The sequence below is a fragment of the Balaenoptera borealis genome (genome assembly GCF_965194805.1).
Source record: "Balaenoptera borealis genome assembly, chromosome: 13".
In the NCBI taxonomy this organism is placed as follows: domain Eukaryota; kingdom Metazoa; phylum Chordata; class Mammalia; order Artiodactyla; family Balaenopteridae; genus Balaenoptera; species Balaenoptera borealis.
The window spans coordinates 64,370,236-64,391,324 of NC_138870.1; the positions used below are offsets into that span (position 1 = coordinate 64,370,236).

At 38.9% G+C, this 21,089-nt stretch overlaps 1 protein-coding gene across 3 annotated transcripts in view; it reads left to right on the forward strand.

The window, feature by feature from the left end:
- LOC309609788 (uncharacterized protein) overlaps nt 1-19,785 on the forward strand; it is a 67,671-nt gene extending 47,886 nt beyond the window's left edge. For 2 of the 3 annotated variants that reach the window (XR_014233573.1, XR_014233574.1), the window contains exons 4-5: nt 4,570-4,770; nt 13,656-19,785. Coding sequence is in view for 1 of the 3 variants with exons in the window: in XM_082351761.1 (XP_082207887.1) it covers nt 13,656-13,685 (30 nt within the window). In the remaining 2 variants the exon portion in view is untranslated. The remainder of the gene's footprint in view (nt 1-4,569; nt 4,771-13,655) is intronic. The other variant, XM_082351761.1, reaches the window with a different exon arrangement.
- The last annotated feature ends 1,304 nt before the right edge of the window (nt 19,786-21,089 follow it).

Sequence of the window (21,089 nt, forward strand, 5' to 3'; positions counted from 1 at the left end):
CAAATTCAAGTTCCCAGATGCCAGCCAAGGGCCAACCGTGTAGGTAGGAGGCCTTTCTAAGGAAAAACAGTTAGTCCTGCTATGCTAACTCTTTTTTTTGCACAAGCCTGCACAGGGTTTGCCCATGCGGTATTCTTTCTTTCTTTCTCTCTTTCTTTCTCTCTCTCTCTTTCTCTCTCCCCCTCCCTCCCTCCCTTCCTTCCTTTCTTCCTTGCCATCCTTCAAAAGTTAAGAAATTTTACTCAGGATTTCCAACTTCTTGTGAAAAGTCAGATATTGTGGTAAGAATAGATCCATATGCCCACATGGCAATAATTGTTACTCCCCTTTAAATAAGGTTTAAATTAACCCCAGTCTTCACCACTGTCAATAGTCTTTCCTACAACTGAGTGCCAATTGCCATTTAATGCCATGCTTTTGTGACTCTGGCTATGGGCTGCTTAAACCAAGAGTGGCCAGTTGACCAGAGTACAAGAAAAAGGAGAGGCATGTGGAATACCACTGAGTCATGATAGTGAACAATAATGCAAAAGAGTCAAGTTCATGAATTCCTGCTGTTGAGGTCCCCACAAATGTCTCAAATCCAGAACTCCTCTCTGGTACCTCCTATTATAGCAATTACTTATGGGTATTTTTGAATTGATAGGACAACCTTTTCATTGTTATTTATAATAAGCCCCTTTAATTTAACTTGAATCAGTCTTTGTTCCTATCCACCTAAAGATTACTGACTGGAATAGTGATAATATAAAGAAGACATTACATATATTTTCAGTTACTACTTTGTAAATTGAAGTCATTATTATCATCAGTGCCAAGACTTGTTAGAGTGGACTAACATATATCAATAGGAAGGTAATAGATCCAATGAATATTCAAGTAGTTCTACTTATCAATGTATCCACTTATTTACTAACTTAACAAAGGTCTACTGAACACCTACCATGTGACAAGATAATGCTAGATATCAAAAGAAAATTTACCATTACATTCTACCACCTAGAAAAGTACCAGGCATGGAGTTTGGATTTAATAAATGTCTCCTGACTTCATAAATAAAGTTCACCTATAAGGAGATCAAGAAACCCAAGGATAGAAATAATGAAAATAATTTTGTTTGGTATAAAAACGGGAAACGGCAAGTGATATTTTTACAGGTGTATGCTGCATGCCACCTAACCAGACAGATGTTCTAGATGGTGCTTTTTAAATTCTAGCTATAAAACTGGTACAGAGGCTAGTTACAGAGGACGAACTAACACTATTCCAAGGTTCCATTTTACCAAAACCAGAGAACTTGAAAAATTCTTTACTTACCTCCATGATAATTTTATTCCTCAGAAGACTGAGGAAGCAATTAGGGGAACTTATACTCTAATAAGTTAATTACTTATTACTAATAAGGAAAAACTGGTTAGTGAAGTATGTAAAAGCTACAAGGATATCAAGAAAAAGAAGTAGTGTCGTATTAGAGTTGGACACTGGGAGTAGAGTTTGAATTTATTAGCATTCTTTTAGTTGTAAGTGGCAGGAATCCAACTGAAATTGACTCAGGCACAGTTGGATGAAGGTTTTCAAATGAAGTCATCAGGAACCAGTATTTCTCTTTTGGTATTAATTGCTTTCCTTGTGTGCTGACTTCATTCTAAAGACAGGGTCACCTCTCGTAGTGGCAAGATGACCTCTAATAGCTCTGAGCTTATGTCCTACAAGGCTAGCAACCTCATGAAAGAGAGCCTCTCTTCCCCAATAGTTTCCAAAAAGTCAATTTGAGAATCATTAGACAGGCTTGTGTTATGGGCCCATCCTTAAACCAATTATGTGACCTGTATAGGGGCTGGGAATAAGTATATACCAGGAATATACTAGGTCTGAAACTGAGGAGGTAAAGTCAGCGCAAATAGACTGAAAAGGAACAGTTCCATGAAGGAAAATTAAGGGTCCACTCTAAGAATTGGAGGTTCTGGGGATTCATTCATTCATTCATTCAACAACTATTTGCTGAGTGCCTAATATGTGTATGCCTATTTTAGATTCCAGGTATATATTCCAGTGAATAATATAGACAAAAATTCTTGCTCTATTGGACCTTGCATTCCAGTTGGGGTGAGGGAGAGAAACAATAAACAGCTACATTAATACACTATGTCATATTTCAGGTGGTTATATGTGCTGTGAAGGAAAATATCAGGGAAGCGGAATAGAGATTGCTGGGAAGAAAGGGTGCTGCAATTTTATGTAGGATTATCAGAGAAGGCCTCATTTGAGCCAAAGCAGATGAGGGAATGAGCTCTGTGGATATCTGCGTAGAGAGGGAGAGGGAAGAGCAGTGTATGTGTGGGTTTGTACCTGGCACAGTGAGCCAGGGGAGGGTAGATGAGGTCAAAGATTGTAAAATATCTTGTAGGCTATTGACTCTGATTTTACCCCGAGTCGCGAGTTGTGAAGCCACTGGAGAGCTTGAGTAGGGTAGTGACATGATCTAGTTGACATTTAAAAATGTTGATCAAAGGGAGAGAGCTGGAGATTAGGTAAGAGATTAGTGCAATAATTCAGATTAGAGATATTAATGGTTTAGAACAAAATGATAACAGTGGACCTGGTTTAAAGAGGTCAGATGCTGGAAATATTTTGATGGCAGTGAACTGGGGGGAGGGAGACGTGAGAGAAAGTATCAAGGATAACTGAGATTTTTGACTAGAGTGATTGGAAGGCTGGAATTGCCATTAACTGAAATGCAGAAAACTGTGGGAGCAATAGGTTTGTAGGAGAACAGGAGTTCCATTGTAGACATATTAAATTTGAGATACTTTTATGATTCAAAGTGGAGATGTTGATAGGCAGTTGAATGTATGAGTGTGGGATTCAAGTGAGAATCCCTGGCTGCAGAGTTATTAGTATATAGATGGTATTTAACACCATGAGACTGGATGAGACCACTTAAGGAGAGAGAGTATGAAGATAAGAGTTCCAAGAATCAGGTGCTACTTCAGTGTTTAGATGTCAGGGTAATGATAAGGAATCAGCAAAGGAGACTGAGGCTGAGAAGAAGCAGCCAGTCTAGATAAGAGGCAATCTAAGAGAATGAGATATCCTGGAAGCGAAGGGAATAAAATGCTTCAAGGAGAAAGAGATCACTCTGTCAAATGAAGGGAGGTCAAGTGAAAATAAGGATTGACCTTTGGATTTAACTACATGGAGGCCTTGACATGAGCAGTTTAAATGGTGTAAAGGTGAAAAAACCCTACTGGAGTCTGTTCAAGAGAGAATGAGAAGAAAGGAATTTGGAGACTACAAATATTAAAAACAACAACACAGTTTATTTCTATGTGTTTTGCAATAAGAAGGAGCGGAGGAATGGGGTAGTAGCTAGAAGAAGATATTGAGGTTTTTTTTTTTTTATGAGAGAAATTTATATGTTCATAGAATGATCCAGTGGGGAGAGGAAACCGATGATGTAGGAGAGTGAAGGCAGAATTGATGGAGCAATGTTCTTGAGGAGACTTGCAAAAACAACAGATGTCTACTACAAAAACATATGGGAGATTTCAGAAAAACAGATTTCTAAAAGCTCAGAGTAAAGATAACTATGATTTTATGACCAACATCATTTAAAATGGACAACAGATTAAGAAGAATGAGAATGCCTGAGGGGTGGAATTCTGAAGGAATGGAGAATTCTGGCTTGAATCTAAATTTTGATAACTGCTGGCATTCAGACATGCTTACATGTGTAGTATCAGGGCCCAAGTCCTCCATTATTGTGCATGAGGGGAAAAGGAGTCTCCTGGGGAAGAATTCATTCTAAAGGAAGAGAAAGTAGGGCTCTTAAGTTTGGACCAAAAACTGGCCAGATGGGGGGGAAGATCAGTACAGCATGATGTCTGTCTCTCTGATTTTAGCTTCTGACCCAGCCTCTATAAAGCCATGTTAGAGTCCTAGGGAGAGGGGAATACAAGAAATGAAAGCTCTGTTTCAATAAATTATGTAAGATACTAGGATCACAAGACAAGCCTATTCTGTGGCTCCTCTGTTGATGTTAACACGCAAAGGAGAGAAGCCTTGATCCTGCTCTGGTGCAGCCTGGCCTCAGTGATTTAAGGACTCTAAAAACTGCCCCGCCCCCCAACTTTAATATTCAGTGAGCCTGCAGTGGAGACCAGCCCTGACGGCTGTGGTAACAACAGAGGCCTCTTCACTCTGCAACAGTGGGAACCAGTCTTAAGAGCGGGAGAGATTTTAATAGTTTGTAGCTTTGGAAAACAATACCTCTAGCGTGGATATCACCTGCCACTGTGGCAGTGGTTGGGCACTATCAAGCAACTTCATGGGAAGCAGAGGCTTTGGCAGCAGGTGTCACCAAAGGGGGCCAGGGTAGGAGAGAATCATGGCAGACACAGGTGGTAACTGACATGACTTGTTTATGAGCGCATGTGTCCTACCGATGAGCTTCCTAAAGGCAACTGGTTGATACTTTGAGAGTAGCTAGAAGTCCCACAATAGAGAGGTAGGGTGAAATCAGAAAAAATACTGTTTATTATTGTTAATATGGTTTCATTTTATCCATAGGTTGGTGTGCCTAGGGAAACATAGGTTACAAGAAATTACAATCACATATAAAGCTGATGAGGAAGAAAAAAAACCAAACACGTGTGTCTAAAGAGAATGGGCTCTGTTGAGATATATGCTGATGATAGAAAGAGGCATGCACAACCACCACACATATGAAGGAAAAGACTCAGGAAGGAGAGAGCCCAGAACCAGCTGAAGGTGAGGATAACAAAAACAATTCAGTTAAAAAAACAACAACATTATGTTTGGAGTAAGAAAATGATGTAATGCTGACAGATGGCAGAGAAAGTATAACTACTTAACTGTTGCTTTACTTCTTCTTCTTCTTTTTTTTTTAATAAAGAAAATGGCCCTCAAAGGGAGAGGTGGAAAACATAACTAAGCAGGAACTGATTGGATGGTATGACTATGAGAGATCCTCCTCATTATTCCTACTTTTCTATTTTCTGAAAATTTTAGAATAAGTATTACTTTTTTTTACTTAGCAAAAGATTCTTAACATTTTATTGAAAACAAGGAATTAAAATTAGGCATACATAAAAGACTTAGAGTTCAAATCAATGCTTTAGATAATGCCAGGTCCACAATTCCAGATGAATTATATCCTTAGGTCCTGAGAGAGCACAGATGTGATGATGGGGCAAGAGCTGATGGTCCTTAAGGCGTGAGAACAAGCAAAGTTGCCAATAGATTATATCTAATTATTTTTAGTTTATAAAGCAACTGTATATGCCTAATATTACCTACTATTACCTGCTACATGCTAGGCATTGTGCTAGACCGGGGTTGGCAAACTATGGCCCGCAGGCCAGTTTTAGCTCACTGCTTGTTTTTGTGCTAAGAATGGTAAATTTAATGGTTTGAAAAAAATCAAAAGAAGATTTCATGTCATGTAAAATTTATGTGAAAATCAAACTTCAGTGTCCATAAATAAAGTTTTATTAAAACACATCCACACCCATTTGTTTATATATTGTTTATGGTTGCTTTCATTCAACAGTGGCAGAGTTGGGTACTTGTGACAGAGGCTTATGACCTGCAAAGCCTAAAATATTTACTATTTAGTCTTTTACAAAAAAAAAAGAAAAAATCACCAATTCCTAGGCTAGATGTATAACAGATGTTACCTGGTGTTATCTCTAATCCATGGCATCCATGAGCATTTGTATTTCTTTACTCTCCAGGTCCTTCCCAGAGAGGTGGGCTGGGTAACCACTATTATCTCCGTGATAAAATGGAAGCTTAGAACACTTAAGTGACTTGTGCAAGGTTACACAGCTCCTGTGGGACTTATGTTGGTCTTCTGTTCACAAAGCCCACACTTTTTTTAAATTTAATTTTTTTAATTTAATTTTTTAAATTGAAGTAGAGTTGATTTACAATGTTGTGCCAGTCTCTGCTGTACAGCAAAGTGACTCAGTTATACACATATGGACATTCTTTTTTATATTCTTTTCCATTATGGTTTATCACAGGATATTGAATACAGCTCCCTGTGCTCTACAGTAGGACCTTGTTGTTTATTCATTCTGTATATAATAGTTTACATCTGCTAATCCCACACTCCCAGTCCTGCCCTCCCTCCTTGGCAAATCTGTTCTCTATGTCTGTGAGTCTGTTTCTGTTTTGTAGATAGGTGCATTTGTGCTATATTTTATTTTATTTATTTTATTTTATTTTTTTATTCTATTTATTTATTTTTGGCTGCATTGGGTCTTTGTTGCTGCGTGTGGGCTTTCTCTAGTTGCAGCGAGCAGGGGCTACTCTTCGTTGCAGCACGTGGGCTTCTCATTTCAGTGGCTTCTTTTGTTGTGGAGCATAGGCTCTAGGCACACGGGCTTCAGTAGTTGTGGCATGCGGGCTCAGTAGTTGTGGCTCCCAGGCTCTAGAGCACAGGCTCAGTAGTTGTGGCGCACGGGCTTAGTTGCTCTGCGGCATGTGGAATCTTCCCGGACCAGGGATCAAACCTGTGTCCCCTGCATTGGCAGGCGGGTTCTTAACCACTGTGCCACCAGGGAATTCCTGTGCCATATTTTAGATTCCACATATAAGTGATATCATATGGTATTTGTTTTTCTCTTTCTGACTTACTTCACTTAGTATGATAATCTCTAGTTGCATCCATGTTACTGCAAATGGCATTAATTCATTCTTTTTTATGGCTGAGTAGTATTCCATTGTATATATGTACCACATCTTCTTTATCCATTTATCTGTTGATGGACATTTAGGTTGTTTCCATGTTTTGGGTATTGTGAATAATGTTGCTATGAACATAGGGGTGCATGTATCTTTTTGAATTATAGTTTTGTCTGGATATATGACCAGGAGTGGGATTGCTGGATCATATGGTAATTCTATTTTTAGTTTTCTGAAGAACCTCCAAACTGCTTTCCATAGTGGCTGTACCAGCTTACATTCCCACCAACAGCATAGGAGGGTTCCCTTTCCTCCACATCCTCTCCAGCATTTGTTATTTGTAGACTTTTTAATGATGGCCATTCTGACCAGTGTGAGGTGGTACCTCATTGTAGTTTTGATTTGCATTTCTCTAATAATTAGTGATGTTGAGCATCTTTTCATGTGCCTACTGGCCATCTGTATGTCTTCTTTGGAGAAATGTCTATTAAGGTCTTCTGCCCGTTTTTCAATTGGGTTGCACATAGCCCACACTTTTTATACCACACCATAGAGCTAGAAGACTAGGAAGATGGCCAGATGTTTCACTTTTTTTTTTTTTTTAGTGGAGAAAAGAGTACTCCAGAAATTGTGTTCTAGTGAGTTTCATTTTAAATTTCAGAAAATATTTAAATAAATTGCTAAAAGAGTGACTATAAAAGGAAAAGAAAATATTCACTGAGAATACATTCCTGCTTTGATCATATTTCTTTACTATAAAACATTTCAGATAATATTTATGTATTAAGGTATAAGAGAAATCAAATTATAAAGAAAGGTTCTTATTTTTGCATACTGCTTTACAGTTTTTTGAAGCACCTTTACATGTACTATTTTATTTGAGACCACAACTCTGTCAGTTTAGCAAGGCAGTGATTGCGAGCCCCATTTTGCAGATGAAGCTCAGAAAGGTTAAATGGCTTGTCTAAAGTCATAAAAGTAATCAGTGTCAGAGCTAGGGCTTGAACCCAGGTCTTCTGACGTCCAGTTCAGTGTTCAGGACATAATAAAATAGCTAATGCTTACTGCATTCTTAATTTGTGCCGGGAACTGCTCTAAATACTTTACCCATATTAACTTATTTGAGTTTTGCAATGACACTGTGAAATACGTTCTATTATTACTACTCCCATTTTATCGATGAGAAAACTGAGGCATAGAGTGATCTAGTCACTTGCTCAAGACCACAGTGTATGGTAGGTGGTAGAGCCAGGATTTGGCTTTAGAGCCACAGGGCTTAACCACCACTCTATTTCCTCCTGGGGCATCTGACACTTTCCTATGATATCACTCTGGACCAATAGCAAACTTGCGCGCTGGATGAAAATGCAGTTAGGTGACTACATTGTCTGCAGAATAACAATACTAAGATTAGTGATTAAAGGTTTGTAGTATCCTGAATGGGAGTTCCTCAGAGGAAAGGGATTTGTAGTGAAGCCTTAAATTGTTTGTTCCTTTTTTGCCTATCGTGTTGTATTGCAGGTTACAAATGCAGGAAGTCGATTTACAGGCTGTATTATCTGATTTTAACTAAGTAAAATAAGAGTGTTGCCTGAAAGGATCCATACAAAGAAACTGTGTGTGTTGAGCCGTTTATACTAATAGATATGTGTGCATATTTTGCATATTCTAATAATGCAAGCTCAATCAATTAATGAGGTGATGGCAGGGCCACTACTTGTAAAGTGAGAGGGAATCCTTTGTGAGCTGAAGTGAGATAAAGCAATTGATAATCTAAGCAGATCTATCATAGGTAGTCTCATTGCTCTCTCTAGAAATATAATTAATATTATACAAAATGATAGAAAATCATTAATAATAAAAATAATTTTGGAGTCAAAACGGTTGGTGACCACTGACCTACACACACAAAGTCAAGCTGAACCCTTGGGCAATGAGCTGGATGACTGAGTTCAGTAAATACCAGGAACATTCAGACAGTCACATGTTTGGGGCTTGTTCATATGATCCATACAATTTCTATTGTCCTGTTTGTTTTGCAAGTGTAACACAATGTGTAATTCAGGTATTGTAAGCAACTCCCTACAAGTTATTTGCAATCATTCTAAGCTGGTGGTTCACAGAGTATGGTCCCAGGACCACCAGCATTAGCATCACCCGCGAACTAGTTAGAAAGGCAAATTTTCAGACCCCACCCCAGATTCACCAAGAGAGAAGCTCTGGGTGTGGCAACAATCTATGGTTAAACAAGCCGTCCAGGTGATTTTGTTTATAATTTGAGAACTGTGTATTGCATGTATCTAGAACAGTTAAATTAGAAATACCTGGAAGGATAGGGAAACCTTTTTTAACGCTCAAAGCTAATGAGTATTGGATAAAGGCCACTTAAAGTGAATCTACTTAAATCACAGTTTTACAGTCTTGGTGTTCAAAGTAAGGTCCAGAGACTAACCGTATCAGCACTCATGGGAGCTCGTTAGAAATGCAGAATCTGGGCCCCTCCTCCAATCTAACTGAATCATACGCTGCAGTTTAACAAGACTTTCAGGTGATTCCTATGCACATTAATATTTCAGCCGCTGTGCTACAGGAAATAGTTTTTTATACGTTTGGGAATTAACTTTTAAAATGTTGATATTTTGGCTTGTCTTTTGGACAAAAATTGTATGACAGTATGATACAGCCTTGTTCCCCACTTTATGTCTGACTTTTGTGGTACTATCATAACTTTTGTAACAAAAATAATTTGAGGGCTTCATTATTTTCCAAAGGCTTCTTTTAGTCTTTGATAATCAAATCATTGTCTTTTGAAGTGCTTATCATCATCCCTGCTTATTTTCTCTCAGTACATGCATATCAGGTCTAACGTCTCCCTTTTCCGTGGCTTTTATGTGACCCAGCAGTTTTCCAACATTATGTTCACTGACTTTATGAAACATACCTTGTTTTTAAAAAATTCACAGTCCACTTTCAATTTGATTTCCATTACATTTGTGGATGTTTACATCCAATATTCAGAGAAAAGCTGCCTGACAAGCTCTTTGACAGGATGGGTGGGGATGGAAGCTAGTATAAAGCTGAGGATGTTTGGGTGAGGATGAACTTTATAAGCAGCAAGGTTATTAGCTGATTATGTCCATATCATGATAACTATTGCTTTCTCCGGTAACCTCATAACTGGGATGGTGGGATAATGGAAAACCAGCTAACAATGATCTGGATGTTAAGGGTGATTATCTCTGGGCAGTAAAAGTCCAGGTAATTTTTATTTCCTTCTTTGTGCTTATCTGTATTTTCTAAAATTTATGCAATGAATGCATGTTATTTTTGCAACCAGAAAAACTCTTTTTATAAAAAATTATGTATACTTGCTACTTTGCAATTTTTTTAATAAATTTATCCAGTTATTTATTAATTTTTGGCTGTGTTGGGTCTTTGTTGCTGCGCGTGGGCTTTCTGTAGTTGTGGCGAGCGGGGGCTACTCTTCAATGCGGCGGTGCATGGGCTTCTCATTTTGGTGGCTTCTCTTGTTGCAGAGCAAGGGCTCTAGGTGCACGGGCTTCAGTAGTTGTGGCACGAGGGCTCAGTAGTTGCGACTCGTGGGCTCTAGAGCACAGGCTCAGTAGTTGTGGCGCACGGGCTTAGTTGCTCCGCGGCATGTGGGATCTCCCGGACCAGGGATCGAACCCATGTCCCCTGCATTGGCGGGTGGATTCTAAACCACTGTGCCACCAGGGAAGTCCCAGAAAAACTCTTCTTATTTAACATTTTAAACTGAGGTATAATTTACATTCAGTAAAATGCACAGAGATCTTAAGTGCTCAGTTTGAATTGTTCAGTAAAATTGTATACACCCATGTAATCACCACTCCAAACAAGATAGGTAGGAACTATTTCCAACACCCAAAATGTTCCTTTGTGCCCTTTCAAACCAGAAATTACCCTCATATAGCACTCCTCCTGTGATATACACACTGCCTCTAAGGCTGTCTAACCTCTAGAGTGGTTTCAATGTGCTACTCTGGAACAGCACACTATATCCAGGCTTTAGCAATTACACATTTTTGTTGGCCTCAAGCATAGAACTTAAGTATACAGAGGTAGTCAATGCTGCATTCTGCATTTCTTTCCATAAACTTCCCTTTATGTGTTTCTAACTCATACTCTAAGTAGAAAATGAGAAAAAATGTTTTCCTCCCATAATTTCCCCTCCCCCACAGTCATTCATTTTTCTTTTTCTTCCTGCTTTGAAACAGCTACATAACTGCCCTGCCACCAGAAGATTCCGTTATGATGAAAGCTTTGTCCTTGCCAAGGCAGAATTAACTAGAGCCTGCTTGCCAGTGTCTAGGAGAGGAAGAGGTGTGTCACACCCCTCTCTCCCATACCAGGCCCCACCAGTGCCCACACCTGCCTCTCAAACATCTCTTTCTTATTGCTCTCGTTTATGGTAACAATAAAAACAGTACAAGTAATGAGGTTAAAAGATGCTAAAGTTCAAAACACGCAAAGGACTTTCATACCAGTTACCTCATTTTGTTGGGCTCCCCTGCAATGCCCCTTGAGTTCTGTGGGGAAATACCAGTATTCATTAATTAATTCTTTTGTTTATTCCCACAACACATATTTATATATGTAAGATACTATGTGCCAGGTGAAATACTAGGCACTAAGTAACAGTGGCAAAAAAGGAATAGTCTCTCACAAAGCTTATTGTCCACTGGGGAAAACAGATGAGTAAATAGGCAGTTATGACTCAGGAGCATATTGAACAATTTATGTAGAAACATATTGAGCCCAGGCTAATTATGATACTGCAAAGTTGGAAACAACCTGTCTTAACCATAAGATGTTAAATTACTGTGCAGCTGCTTAATGGAATGTTTTGTGGCCATTAAAAGTTATTTTTTGGAAGATACATTTGAGGATATATATTAATAGACATGTGTTCCTTTTATAATCAGATTTTTTAAATTGTAAGCTAAAAAACACAAGATTGTTACAAGCATGCTAGGGTACTAGCCAGCAGCTAGGGATGATAATAATTTATCTACAACTACACCTTATGTTAAAGTATACTTTCTAAAACACATTTAAAGTGCTCCCTTATAATTTTTCTTTTAATAGGTTGTCTATAGTTTGCTTTTTTGTTTTAAAACCTAATATTTAAAGAAGAGTTTAAAAATATATACCTATTCATGTATACATATTCATATAGCTGTTCATAGGGCTTTCATTTATTATTTCACTTCATCTCATCAATAATCCTGTGAGTTCAGTTATTTCCCCCTTTTTGCAGGGGGAAACCAAGGCTCATTGATGTTGGAGAACTTAACCAACATTACCGAGTTAGCAAGCGGCAGAGCCAGAACTCCAATCTAGTTTTTTTTTAAACTCCAAATCCAGAGTTTCCTGCATTTTACATAGGTACCTTACTCATATTATTTACATCCCAGTGGTCCCCAGACATTTCTATTTGAACTAGCATAATATAACTACTCGTGCTCTTTCTTTTAAAATTAATTAATTAATTTTATTTTTGGCCGCGTTGGGTCTTAGTTGTGGCACGCAGGATCTTCGTTGGGGCATGCGGGATCCTCTGCTGCGGCGCACGGGCTTCTCTCTAGTTTTGGCACGCGGGCTCCAGAGCTGGTGGGCTCTGTAGCTGCGGAACGCAGGCTGTCTAATTGTGGCCCGCGTGCTCAGTAGTTGGGGCTCATGGGCTTAGTTGTCCCACAGCATGTGAGATCTTAGTTCCCTGACCAGGGATCGAACCTGTGTCCCCTGCATTAGAAGGCAGATTATTAACCACTGGACTACCAGGGAAATCCTACTATTCGTGCTCTTAAATTTATTTTCATTGTTGCTTTTAAGAACTAATTATTGAAATAATTTCAAATACTTAAGTGCACAATGTAGAACCAACATATCAGTGATTCTACCTCATCTTTTATTTTTTAAAGTATTTTCTTGATTATAATAGTAAAAACTATTTGTGTAGAACTTTTTAAAATGAGGATTATTCTGTCATACCAGTTTTTAAAACTTTTTTCCCCCTTAATGTGATGGGTCTGCCATATAGTTTTTTCAAATTAAATGTTTAAATTTTTATCAAAATAATACATGCATGCAGATTGAAATAGTCTAATAGTATGATTAAGCCTATATGAAAAAGAGCAGTCCCTCGTCTATTCCCCCCGAGTCCTGATTACCATTTCCAACAGATAACTTCTTTTATCCAGTATATCCCTTGATAATCTGAAATAACACGTGAATACTATTTTTTCCTTCTTTCTTTCCTTCCTTCCTTCTTCCCTCCCTCCCTTCTCCCTCTTTCTCTCTTTTTCTTTCTCTCTCCCTTTCTTTCTTTCTTTCTTTCTTTCTTTCTTTCTTTCTTTCTTTCTTTCTTTCTTCCTTCCTTTCTTTCTTTCTTCCTTTCTTTGTTTCTTTCCTCCCTCCCTCCCTCCCTCTTTCTCTCTCTCTTTCCCTCCCTTCCTCCCTTCCTTCCTTCCTTTCCCTTTCTTTCTTTCTTTCTTTCTTTCTTTCTTTCTTTCTTTCTTTCTTTCTTTCTTCTCTTTCCTGGTGATCTAAGTTACTCATGTTATCATCCCTCTTCAGCTTTGAGAACCTCCTTTAGTATCTCTTTAGTATCTCATTTAGTCCTTAAAACAACTCTAAATGGTAAGAACCAATTATATCCCCATTTCACAGATGGAACAATTGAGGCACAAAGATTTACTCAAGTTCAATTAGCTAGTATATAGTAGAGTTGGGAATTAACAGGGTCTGGAGATCTTAAAGAGTATGTTATGCTGCAGATGAAAGTGTTAAATAACAGATGAAAAAAGTAATTTTCTAGAGTCAGCTAGTAGATAAGGGGGTCAGAGTAAAACCTTGATCCCAAGTTGTTTTTTTTTTAACTCCATGTCTAAAATGTTCTTCAGATTACTACACAAGACGGCTGTCAGCTCTGAAGTTCATAGTAGACCAGTTAGACACCTCAGGAGCATCTGCTAGGGATCCTGCTCTCCTGACATGGCTGTGATCAATGCATCTGTATGTAAATCTTCAATTCTGTCTGCAACTGTTTTCTTAGAGTAGATTTTTAGAAGCTATATTATTGGATTAAAAAGATATGAGGAAATAATATTTTTAAGGATTTTATACAATTTCCTGAACAATTTGTCAGAAAGATTGTTTCAATTTAAACTCACCCATGGAATAGGAACCACACCACTGAAACCACTGATGTGTGCGCGCGCGCTCTCTCTCTCTCTCTTGTTTTTAATTCACAGGTGCAAAATCGAAGTTTACCTTTTACAAATTTTGCAAAAATTAGATAGAGCACTTTTTTGGCACTTACCAGTCATTAGTACTTCTTGTTTTAAAAATATCTTTCATAGTTTTTATAAGTAAGAAATTAAAAATAAACCAGAACAAATACTAAAATGTTTCTCTGGCTCACAGAAAAGGCTTTCTCCTCAATTGTGTTCATCTAAAGACTTCTAAGGCTTTGCAAACTGAAGTCAAAATAATGCAGTGACATATAAAAACATAAAAATCCTCCAATTCAGCCAACCTAAGATTTCCCCTTTTTCTTCTAGCAGGTTCCAGTGTTTACAGTCTATATTTCTTTTAAAGAATAAATTCCCATGAAATGTTTCTTACTACAATAATTACTACCAAGTATCCTGTAAAATTTCTAGACTTCTGACTGCTAATAGTTTATTAGGTAAAGCCCAGTGTTTATTGATAAAAAAACTTCTTTGGCAAAGCAGCCATGGCTGGCTTAAGCAAAAGGGAGCAAGTATTTGAATTGAACGAATAAAAATTACCTGAGTAACTTCTGGCAGTTCCATAAATGGTTATTTTTGAATTGTGAAGACCTGACCAGAAGGTCAAGAAACAGCTGGAGGCACTAAAAGGATTTTTCCAGAAGGAGGGTCCTTAAGGAGAATATTGTCCATGGATGAATGCCACTTTTCCAAACAGTGAGCGATCTGAGTCTGGTTAGTAGGATCCAAATTTCCCATCAGTGACTTGGCCTAGTGGTCTCCCACCTCTTAGGAGATCCTGGAGATGTGTATTGTAGAGTGTGTCTTAGGCGTCACCGAGACAAAGCCCCCATTCAGCTCGTCACCCTGGTGAGTTCAGCCAGACTCATAAATGCAGCAGGTGTGGCTGCATTTATGAAACTGACCCCCAGAAAAGACTTTTCTTCTTGCTAAAAATAACTTTTCTTGCACTAATCAGCACATGGAGGGTGCTTAGTAAATATAAACAGCATATTCTTTTTTTTTTAAATAGATCTTTATTGGAGTATAATTGCTTCACAATACTGTGTTAGTTTCTGTTGCACAACAAAGCGAATCAGCCATACACATACACATGTCCCCATATCCCCTCCCTCTTGCGTCTCCCTCCCACCCTCCTTATCCCACCCCTCTAGGTCATCGCAAAGCACCAAGCCGATCTCCCTGTGCTATGCTGCTGCTTCCCACCAGCCAACTATTTTACATTCGGTAGTGTATATATGTTGATGCGACTCTCACTTCACCCCAGTTCGCCCTCCCACCCCCTGTCTTCAAGTCCATTCTACGTCTACCTCTTTATTCCTGCCCTGGAACTAGGTTCATCAGTACCATTTTTTTTTAGATTCCCTATGTATGCGTTAGCATACGGTATTTGTTTTTCTCTTTCTGACTTACTTCACTCTGTATGACAGACTCTAGGTCCATCCACCTCACTACAAATAACTCAATTTCGTTTCTTTTTATGGCTGAGTAATATTCCATTGTATATATGTGCCACATCTTCTTTATCCACTCATCTGTTGATGAACACTTAGGTTGGTTCCATGTCGTGGCTATTGTAAACAGCATATTCTGAAAGGATTTCAAGACACAGAGAGTATCAAGAAAAGTAGCTTGGACTACATTTTTTAAATAGGTGGATAGAGGGCTTCAATGCATTGCTATAAACCAAGTATTTCAGCTGTATTTGCCAGTGGCCTGCCTGGGTTATTGAGAAAGTTCCCTGATAATTGAAAACAGAGGGTTAAGAACTTGAGCTCTGGAATCTGACAGACATGGATTGAATTCCAGTTCCACCACGTACCAGCAGCAGGCTCTTCAGTAAACTGCTCAGTCACTTTGTTTATTTTGTTCATTCATATAAAATGGGGCCTATAGGTATGAATACCTCACAGAGCCTTTGTTAAGATCAAATGAGAGAAAGTATGTAAATGTTTAACATACCGCCTGGCAAGTACTGGGCTCTGTAAGTGTTTGGTGCAATTATCTCAGCCAAATCTAAATCATGTCTGTGAGTCTACATCCATTTATGAAGATTGCTATATGATTACTCAAAACTATTGTCTTCTTAAAAATTGAAGTATAGTTGATTTACAATATTGTGTTGGTTTCAGGTGTACAGCAAAGTGATTCAGTTTTATATATATTATATATTTTCAGATTTTATTTTATTGTCCATTATAGGTTATTACAAGATATTGAATATAGTTCCCCATGCTATACAGTGAATCTTTGTTGCTTATCTATTTCATATATAGTAGTGTGTATCTGTTAACCCCATACTCCTAATTTATCCCTCCCCCACCCCACTTTCCCCATTACTCAACCATAAAAAAGAATGAAATAATGCCATTTGCAGCGACATGGATGGGCCTAGAGAATATCATACTAAGTGAAGTAAGTCAGACAGAGAAAGACAAATATTATATGATATCACTTATATGTAGAATCAGAAAAATAATACAAATGAATCTATTTAAGAAACAGAAACAGACTCACAGACATAGAAAACTATGGTCTTTTAAATACCAAGAGAGACATGGGAGTGACTCAGATGACTTCCTGAGAGAAATGACAGAAATAAATATTTTTTGCTTGTCTCTTTGAAAATAACAAGTCATAACTCTCAGCTTGTGAATCACCCTGGAGTCCAAAGTTGTGGACACTCCAAGCTGTAGGACAGAGAAACCCAGCTTAGCAAGAATCAAAGCGGAGGTTTACAATGCTTCCCTCAGAGTGGGTGGTTCTTGTTTCTTCCCCAGATTACACTGTCACTGACCAACCATGAAGAAAAAGTCCTCAGAGTTTAAAAATGTAACATAATAGTATTAATGATTTAAAAAAGCAGGCAACAGTGGCAGAACAAGTTGGTTTGGGTCAAACTGACAGGAGTGGATTCCCCAAAAGTCTTGTTCTTTCATTTCATTATTTGGAAATTTTTACATTTTCGCATTCTTTTTTAGTCTTCCTTGCTGTGCCCCTCAGATGGAGGTGAAAGAGCAAGGAATATATGGCAGGAGGACAAAAGGGGAGAAATCTACCAATGAAATGGAAAGGCCCTTTGGGATGATTCTTGTTTATTTTACAGAGGGACTTGGGTAAAGCTGACATATATGTCCCTGATCTCCCTCAAAAGACCGAGTCAGATAGGAAGAGTCCTGCCTATCTGTGATTTTTTTGCTTTGGCTCCAGGTCATTTGTTTGTGACTCATCCAACAGCCCTGACAGAATGAAGGAATAAGAATGAAGACGTGAGAAACTCTCTCTCTTCCCTGCTTAGATATGAGCATGTGGAGTAAATGTAGGTTAGGATGACAGTCAGAGATCTTCCACATTTATGGGCTGTGCAGTGATGCACAACACTGCAGGCCTAGTTTGAATTTACATGCCCAAACAACCCTAGGTTTACTAAGGCAGTTCCATTTTTTACCTTGAACCGTTGTTACCGAATGAAACTTGGGTCCGCTCGCCCGCTGTGCGGCAAAACCAATTTACTGACACCTAGTTGTGGTGAAGAAAAGTATGGCGTTTATTGCAGGCACCAAGCAACGTGTATGGGTGGTTCATCCTCAGAAGACCCCAACTCCCCAATGGCTTTCAGGCAAGGATTTTAAAGACAGCGTTAGGAGAAAGGGTCATAGGATGCATGATGAGCTTGTGCGTGGACCTTCTGCTGCTTGGTTGGTGGTGGGGTAATACGGTGACGTTTTGAGAATCTCCACCTCCAAAGATTCTGGAGTCTACGTGCGTGTGGTCAGCTTGTAGTCACCGTCCTCTACCAGGTGGGGGGAGAAGAGGTTCTTAGTTTCCGTAGAACAACTCAAAGATATGTATCAGGTTGTCATCTGTATCCCTTTAGGAGGAACTAGGCGTCCTGTGACTCTTGTCTTGATCGTTAACTGCTTGAGCCTGCTCTTTGGAACTCGGGGAAGACCTAGGATACTAGAGCCCTTTTTCTTTTCTACAAATAAGAGACAGAGGGCCCAGAGGGACTTTTGTACCCAAGAAGTTCCCACAGGCTCCTGCTCGGTTTCAATCCCTCCCTTTTTTTTGATACTCCTCAATCTTGAGGGGGAACAGTTACAGGACAGGAAAGGGAATAAAGTTTTGGATAGAGAGGTTAATCATAAAATTGGCAGAGGAGCTGGTTTTTAGGGAGACTCAGTTTCACAGTAACTGTGATGTTGGGGAGAGAAACCTTAAATATGCATAAAACAAATAGCAAGTACCATGTTGAGGTGCAGTGTAGCCTAGTGGTTACCAGCATGGACTCTAGAGTCAGACTTCCAGGGTTCAAATCCAGTTACTGGCTGGATAGCTTTTGGCAAACTATTCAACATCTTAGTGCCTCTGTTTTCTCATCTGTAAAATGGGGATGATAAGATTATTTACCTCTTAGAATTGTTGTGAAGATGGAATGAATTAATACATGCAAAGCACTTACAATAGATTAGATCTTTGATAATCTGACATATGTACTTGGCATATATTATTTTTGAAGTCTTCATAACAACCCTCTAAGTAGGTATTATGAACTCCATTTTACAGATGGAAACTACTAACCTTTGGGGTCTGAAAGACCTTGATTTGAATTCTACCTCTGAGATGTTTGGCCTGGTCGAGATATTTAAAAATAACTCCGCTCATAGTCAGGGGATAATGCCTACCTCCCAGTATTCTGCTGTAATTGCATGAGTTGACCAACATAAAGCACTTTGCACCATGCCTGGCAAATGTTAGCAAGCCTGCTGCATTGCCCATCTCTAGAAAATATTGTTCCTATTATATTTTATGTAAATGGGATCCCAATTTGATTTCCAATACAGAAATCCTTACTTAATCATATTCAACCTCTTTTGAATAGTTTTTAGTGAAGAAAAACTCATTACTTCACTAAGCGGCCTATAATTTTTTGAGGACTTTTAATTGTTAGGAGGTTCTTTATTGTGCTGAACTGAAATCTGTCTCTATAGATTTCATGAACCCACTGAGCCTAGTTCTGCTCTTTTGGTTGGCACAGAACGAGTCTAGTATTGGATCTTCACAGTCCTTACATGGGTGGGGAGGGGAAGGCATGGGCCAAGGATTTCTCTGCATAGATTTCAGGGTTCTGTGAACTTAGGTGGGAAAAAAAATGACATCTTTATTTTCATTTATCTGTAACTAAATTTAGATTTCCTTCAGTTATGTACGGAGGCAACAAACCTCAGTAGTTCTTAACAGTCTTCTTAACATGACTTTGTCGACAACAGAAATCACACATATCTTCATATCACATTCCAGTTGTTCCAGAAATCTTGAAATATCATTGACAGCATAACTTTGCAATTTCAGAGGTTATTAAGCCTGTTGCTACTTCTTGTTATTTACTGTGCTAATAAAAAAAATCATATACATTGCTGTATCACAAACTTGTTTTATTTATTTGTTTGTTTGTTTTTTGGCCATGCCGCACAGCATGCGGATCTTGGTTCCCCGAACCCGTGCCCCCTGCAGTGGAAGCATGGAGTCTTAACCACTGGACCGCCAGGGAAGTCCCACAAACTTGTTTTAAAAAATATTTTGTCGATTGCATTTCAATATAATTGGTTTCCTTGTAATCCTATGTGTTATAGTTTGTGCATTTTAAAGTATTATTCTAAGAAAGCATTCATAAGCTTCACTGGACCACCAAAGAGCATAAAATGTTTAGAAACTCTGGTCTAATTGCTTGTTGATGAGTCGGGTCTTCAAATATTAAAAAGCAGCTCTGTTTCCCCAAGCTTTCTCTTTTCCACACTCAAAGTTCCTAGTATCCTATTTCAGGACAAGTCCTCAGGAAGCTGCAGACTGGGAGGGGCCAGCATGGGAAATGAGATCCTCCCACCAGAGAGACGGAGCCTGCGACACAGGAGCAGAGCCAGCTGCCCGTGCAGGTACCAATACTGTTCTATGCAGAGCACAGGCAGTAGAGAGAAGGCCAACGGAAAATGGCTGGTATTTCAAGAAAGCACTTCATCTGTCTGGGTGCGTGTGGAGGGTGAAGGTGGTAGTAACACACAATAGCAGAGGACACTGCTCAGAGGGGAATGGAAAAAACATTCATCAGGCATCACGCTGGACAATTTACAGACGTTATGGGATTTATTTTCATAGCAAACCAGTATGGTGGATATTAACATGACTTGGGAAAGTCAGTTAGCTGGTGAGCATGTCCTGGGGTATGGTGGGAGGATTTCAGCTGTTTGGGGGTGGGAGTGGGGTTGGCAAGAGCCAAGCAAGACCTTAGTTCTAAAGTGACTTGCGGAATTAGGCGAGGTGCCAAGAAGCACTCAGGCACAGCAAACAAAACAGAAACCACTGATCAGAACTGGTACTCAGAATGGCACCTGGATTTCTAGAACAAAGAGAAATGTACACTGACCCTTTCTCCTCTGTGCCTTTGCTCGTGCTCTTCCTTCGGGCTGATTCCTCTGTGACACCCAAACTCCAGGCTTTTCTGCCTTAGGTAGACCACATCCCTGTCAACTGATATCTGTCTTCAGGGACCTCATTCAACGTATAACACTCTTTCTTGCCTTTCACTTATTCTCCCCTCTCAACCTGGAGTAACTTAATAAAGAATCAAAGCGTTCTTCTTCAACTGAGATTGCCAATTTACCTTCAAGATCACAATTATATGACTAGCAATTGTGCCAATGAGTGTGTTTCTAAATCAGTCATTATTCATTTCAAGAAAAATGCCATACTGATATTTTAAATAGTCAATGAAGTTTTTTAAAAGGATGAATGTTTTCATCAGGTACTTTTCCCTCAAGTATTTTGAAACCTACCTGTGCAAGCTATTGTTTAAAAAACAAAATATTAATTATCCTTTATGCAAAAGATTTATTGGATGAACATCCATGAGTCTGAAAGAGTATATAAAAGATAGGTTTCATCCTATTATTGGTGTTTGGATGCACCATAATAGTGACAGAATTCATTTCAATTCAAGAAGCATTTACTGAGCAAATGCTATTAACAGAAGGTACTCATTCTGGGAGATCAATCAGATATGTGCTCTGCCTTTGAAATGCTTTTCAT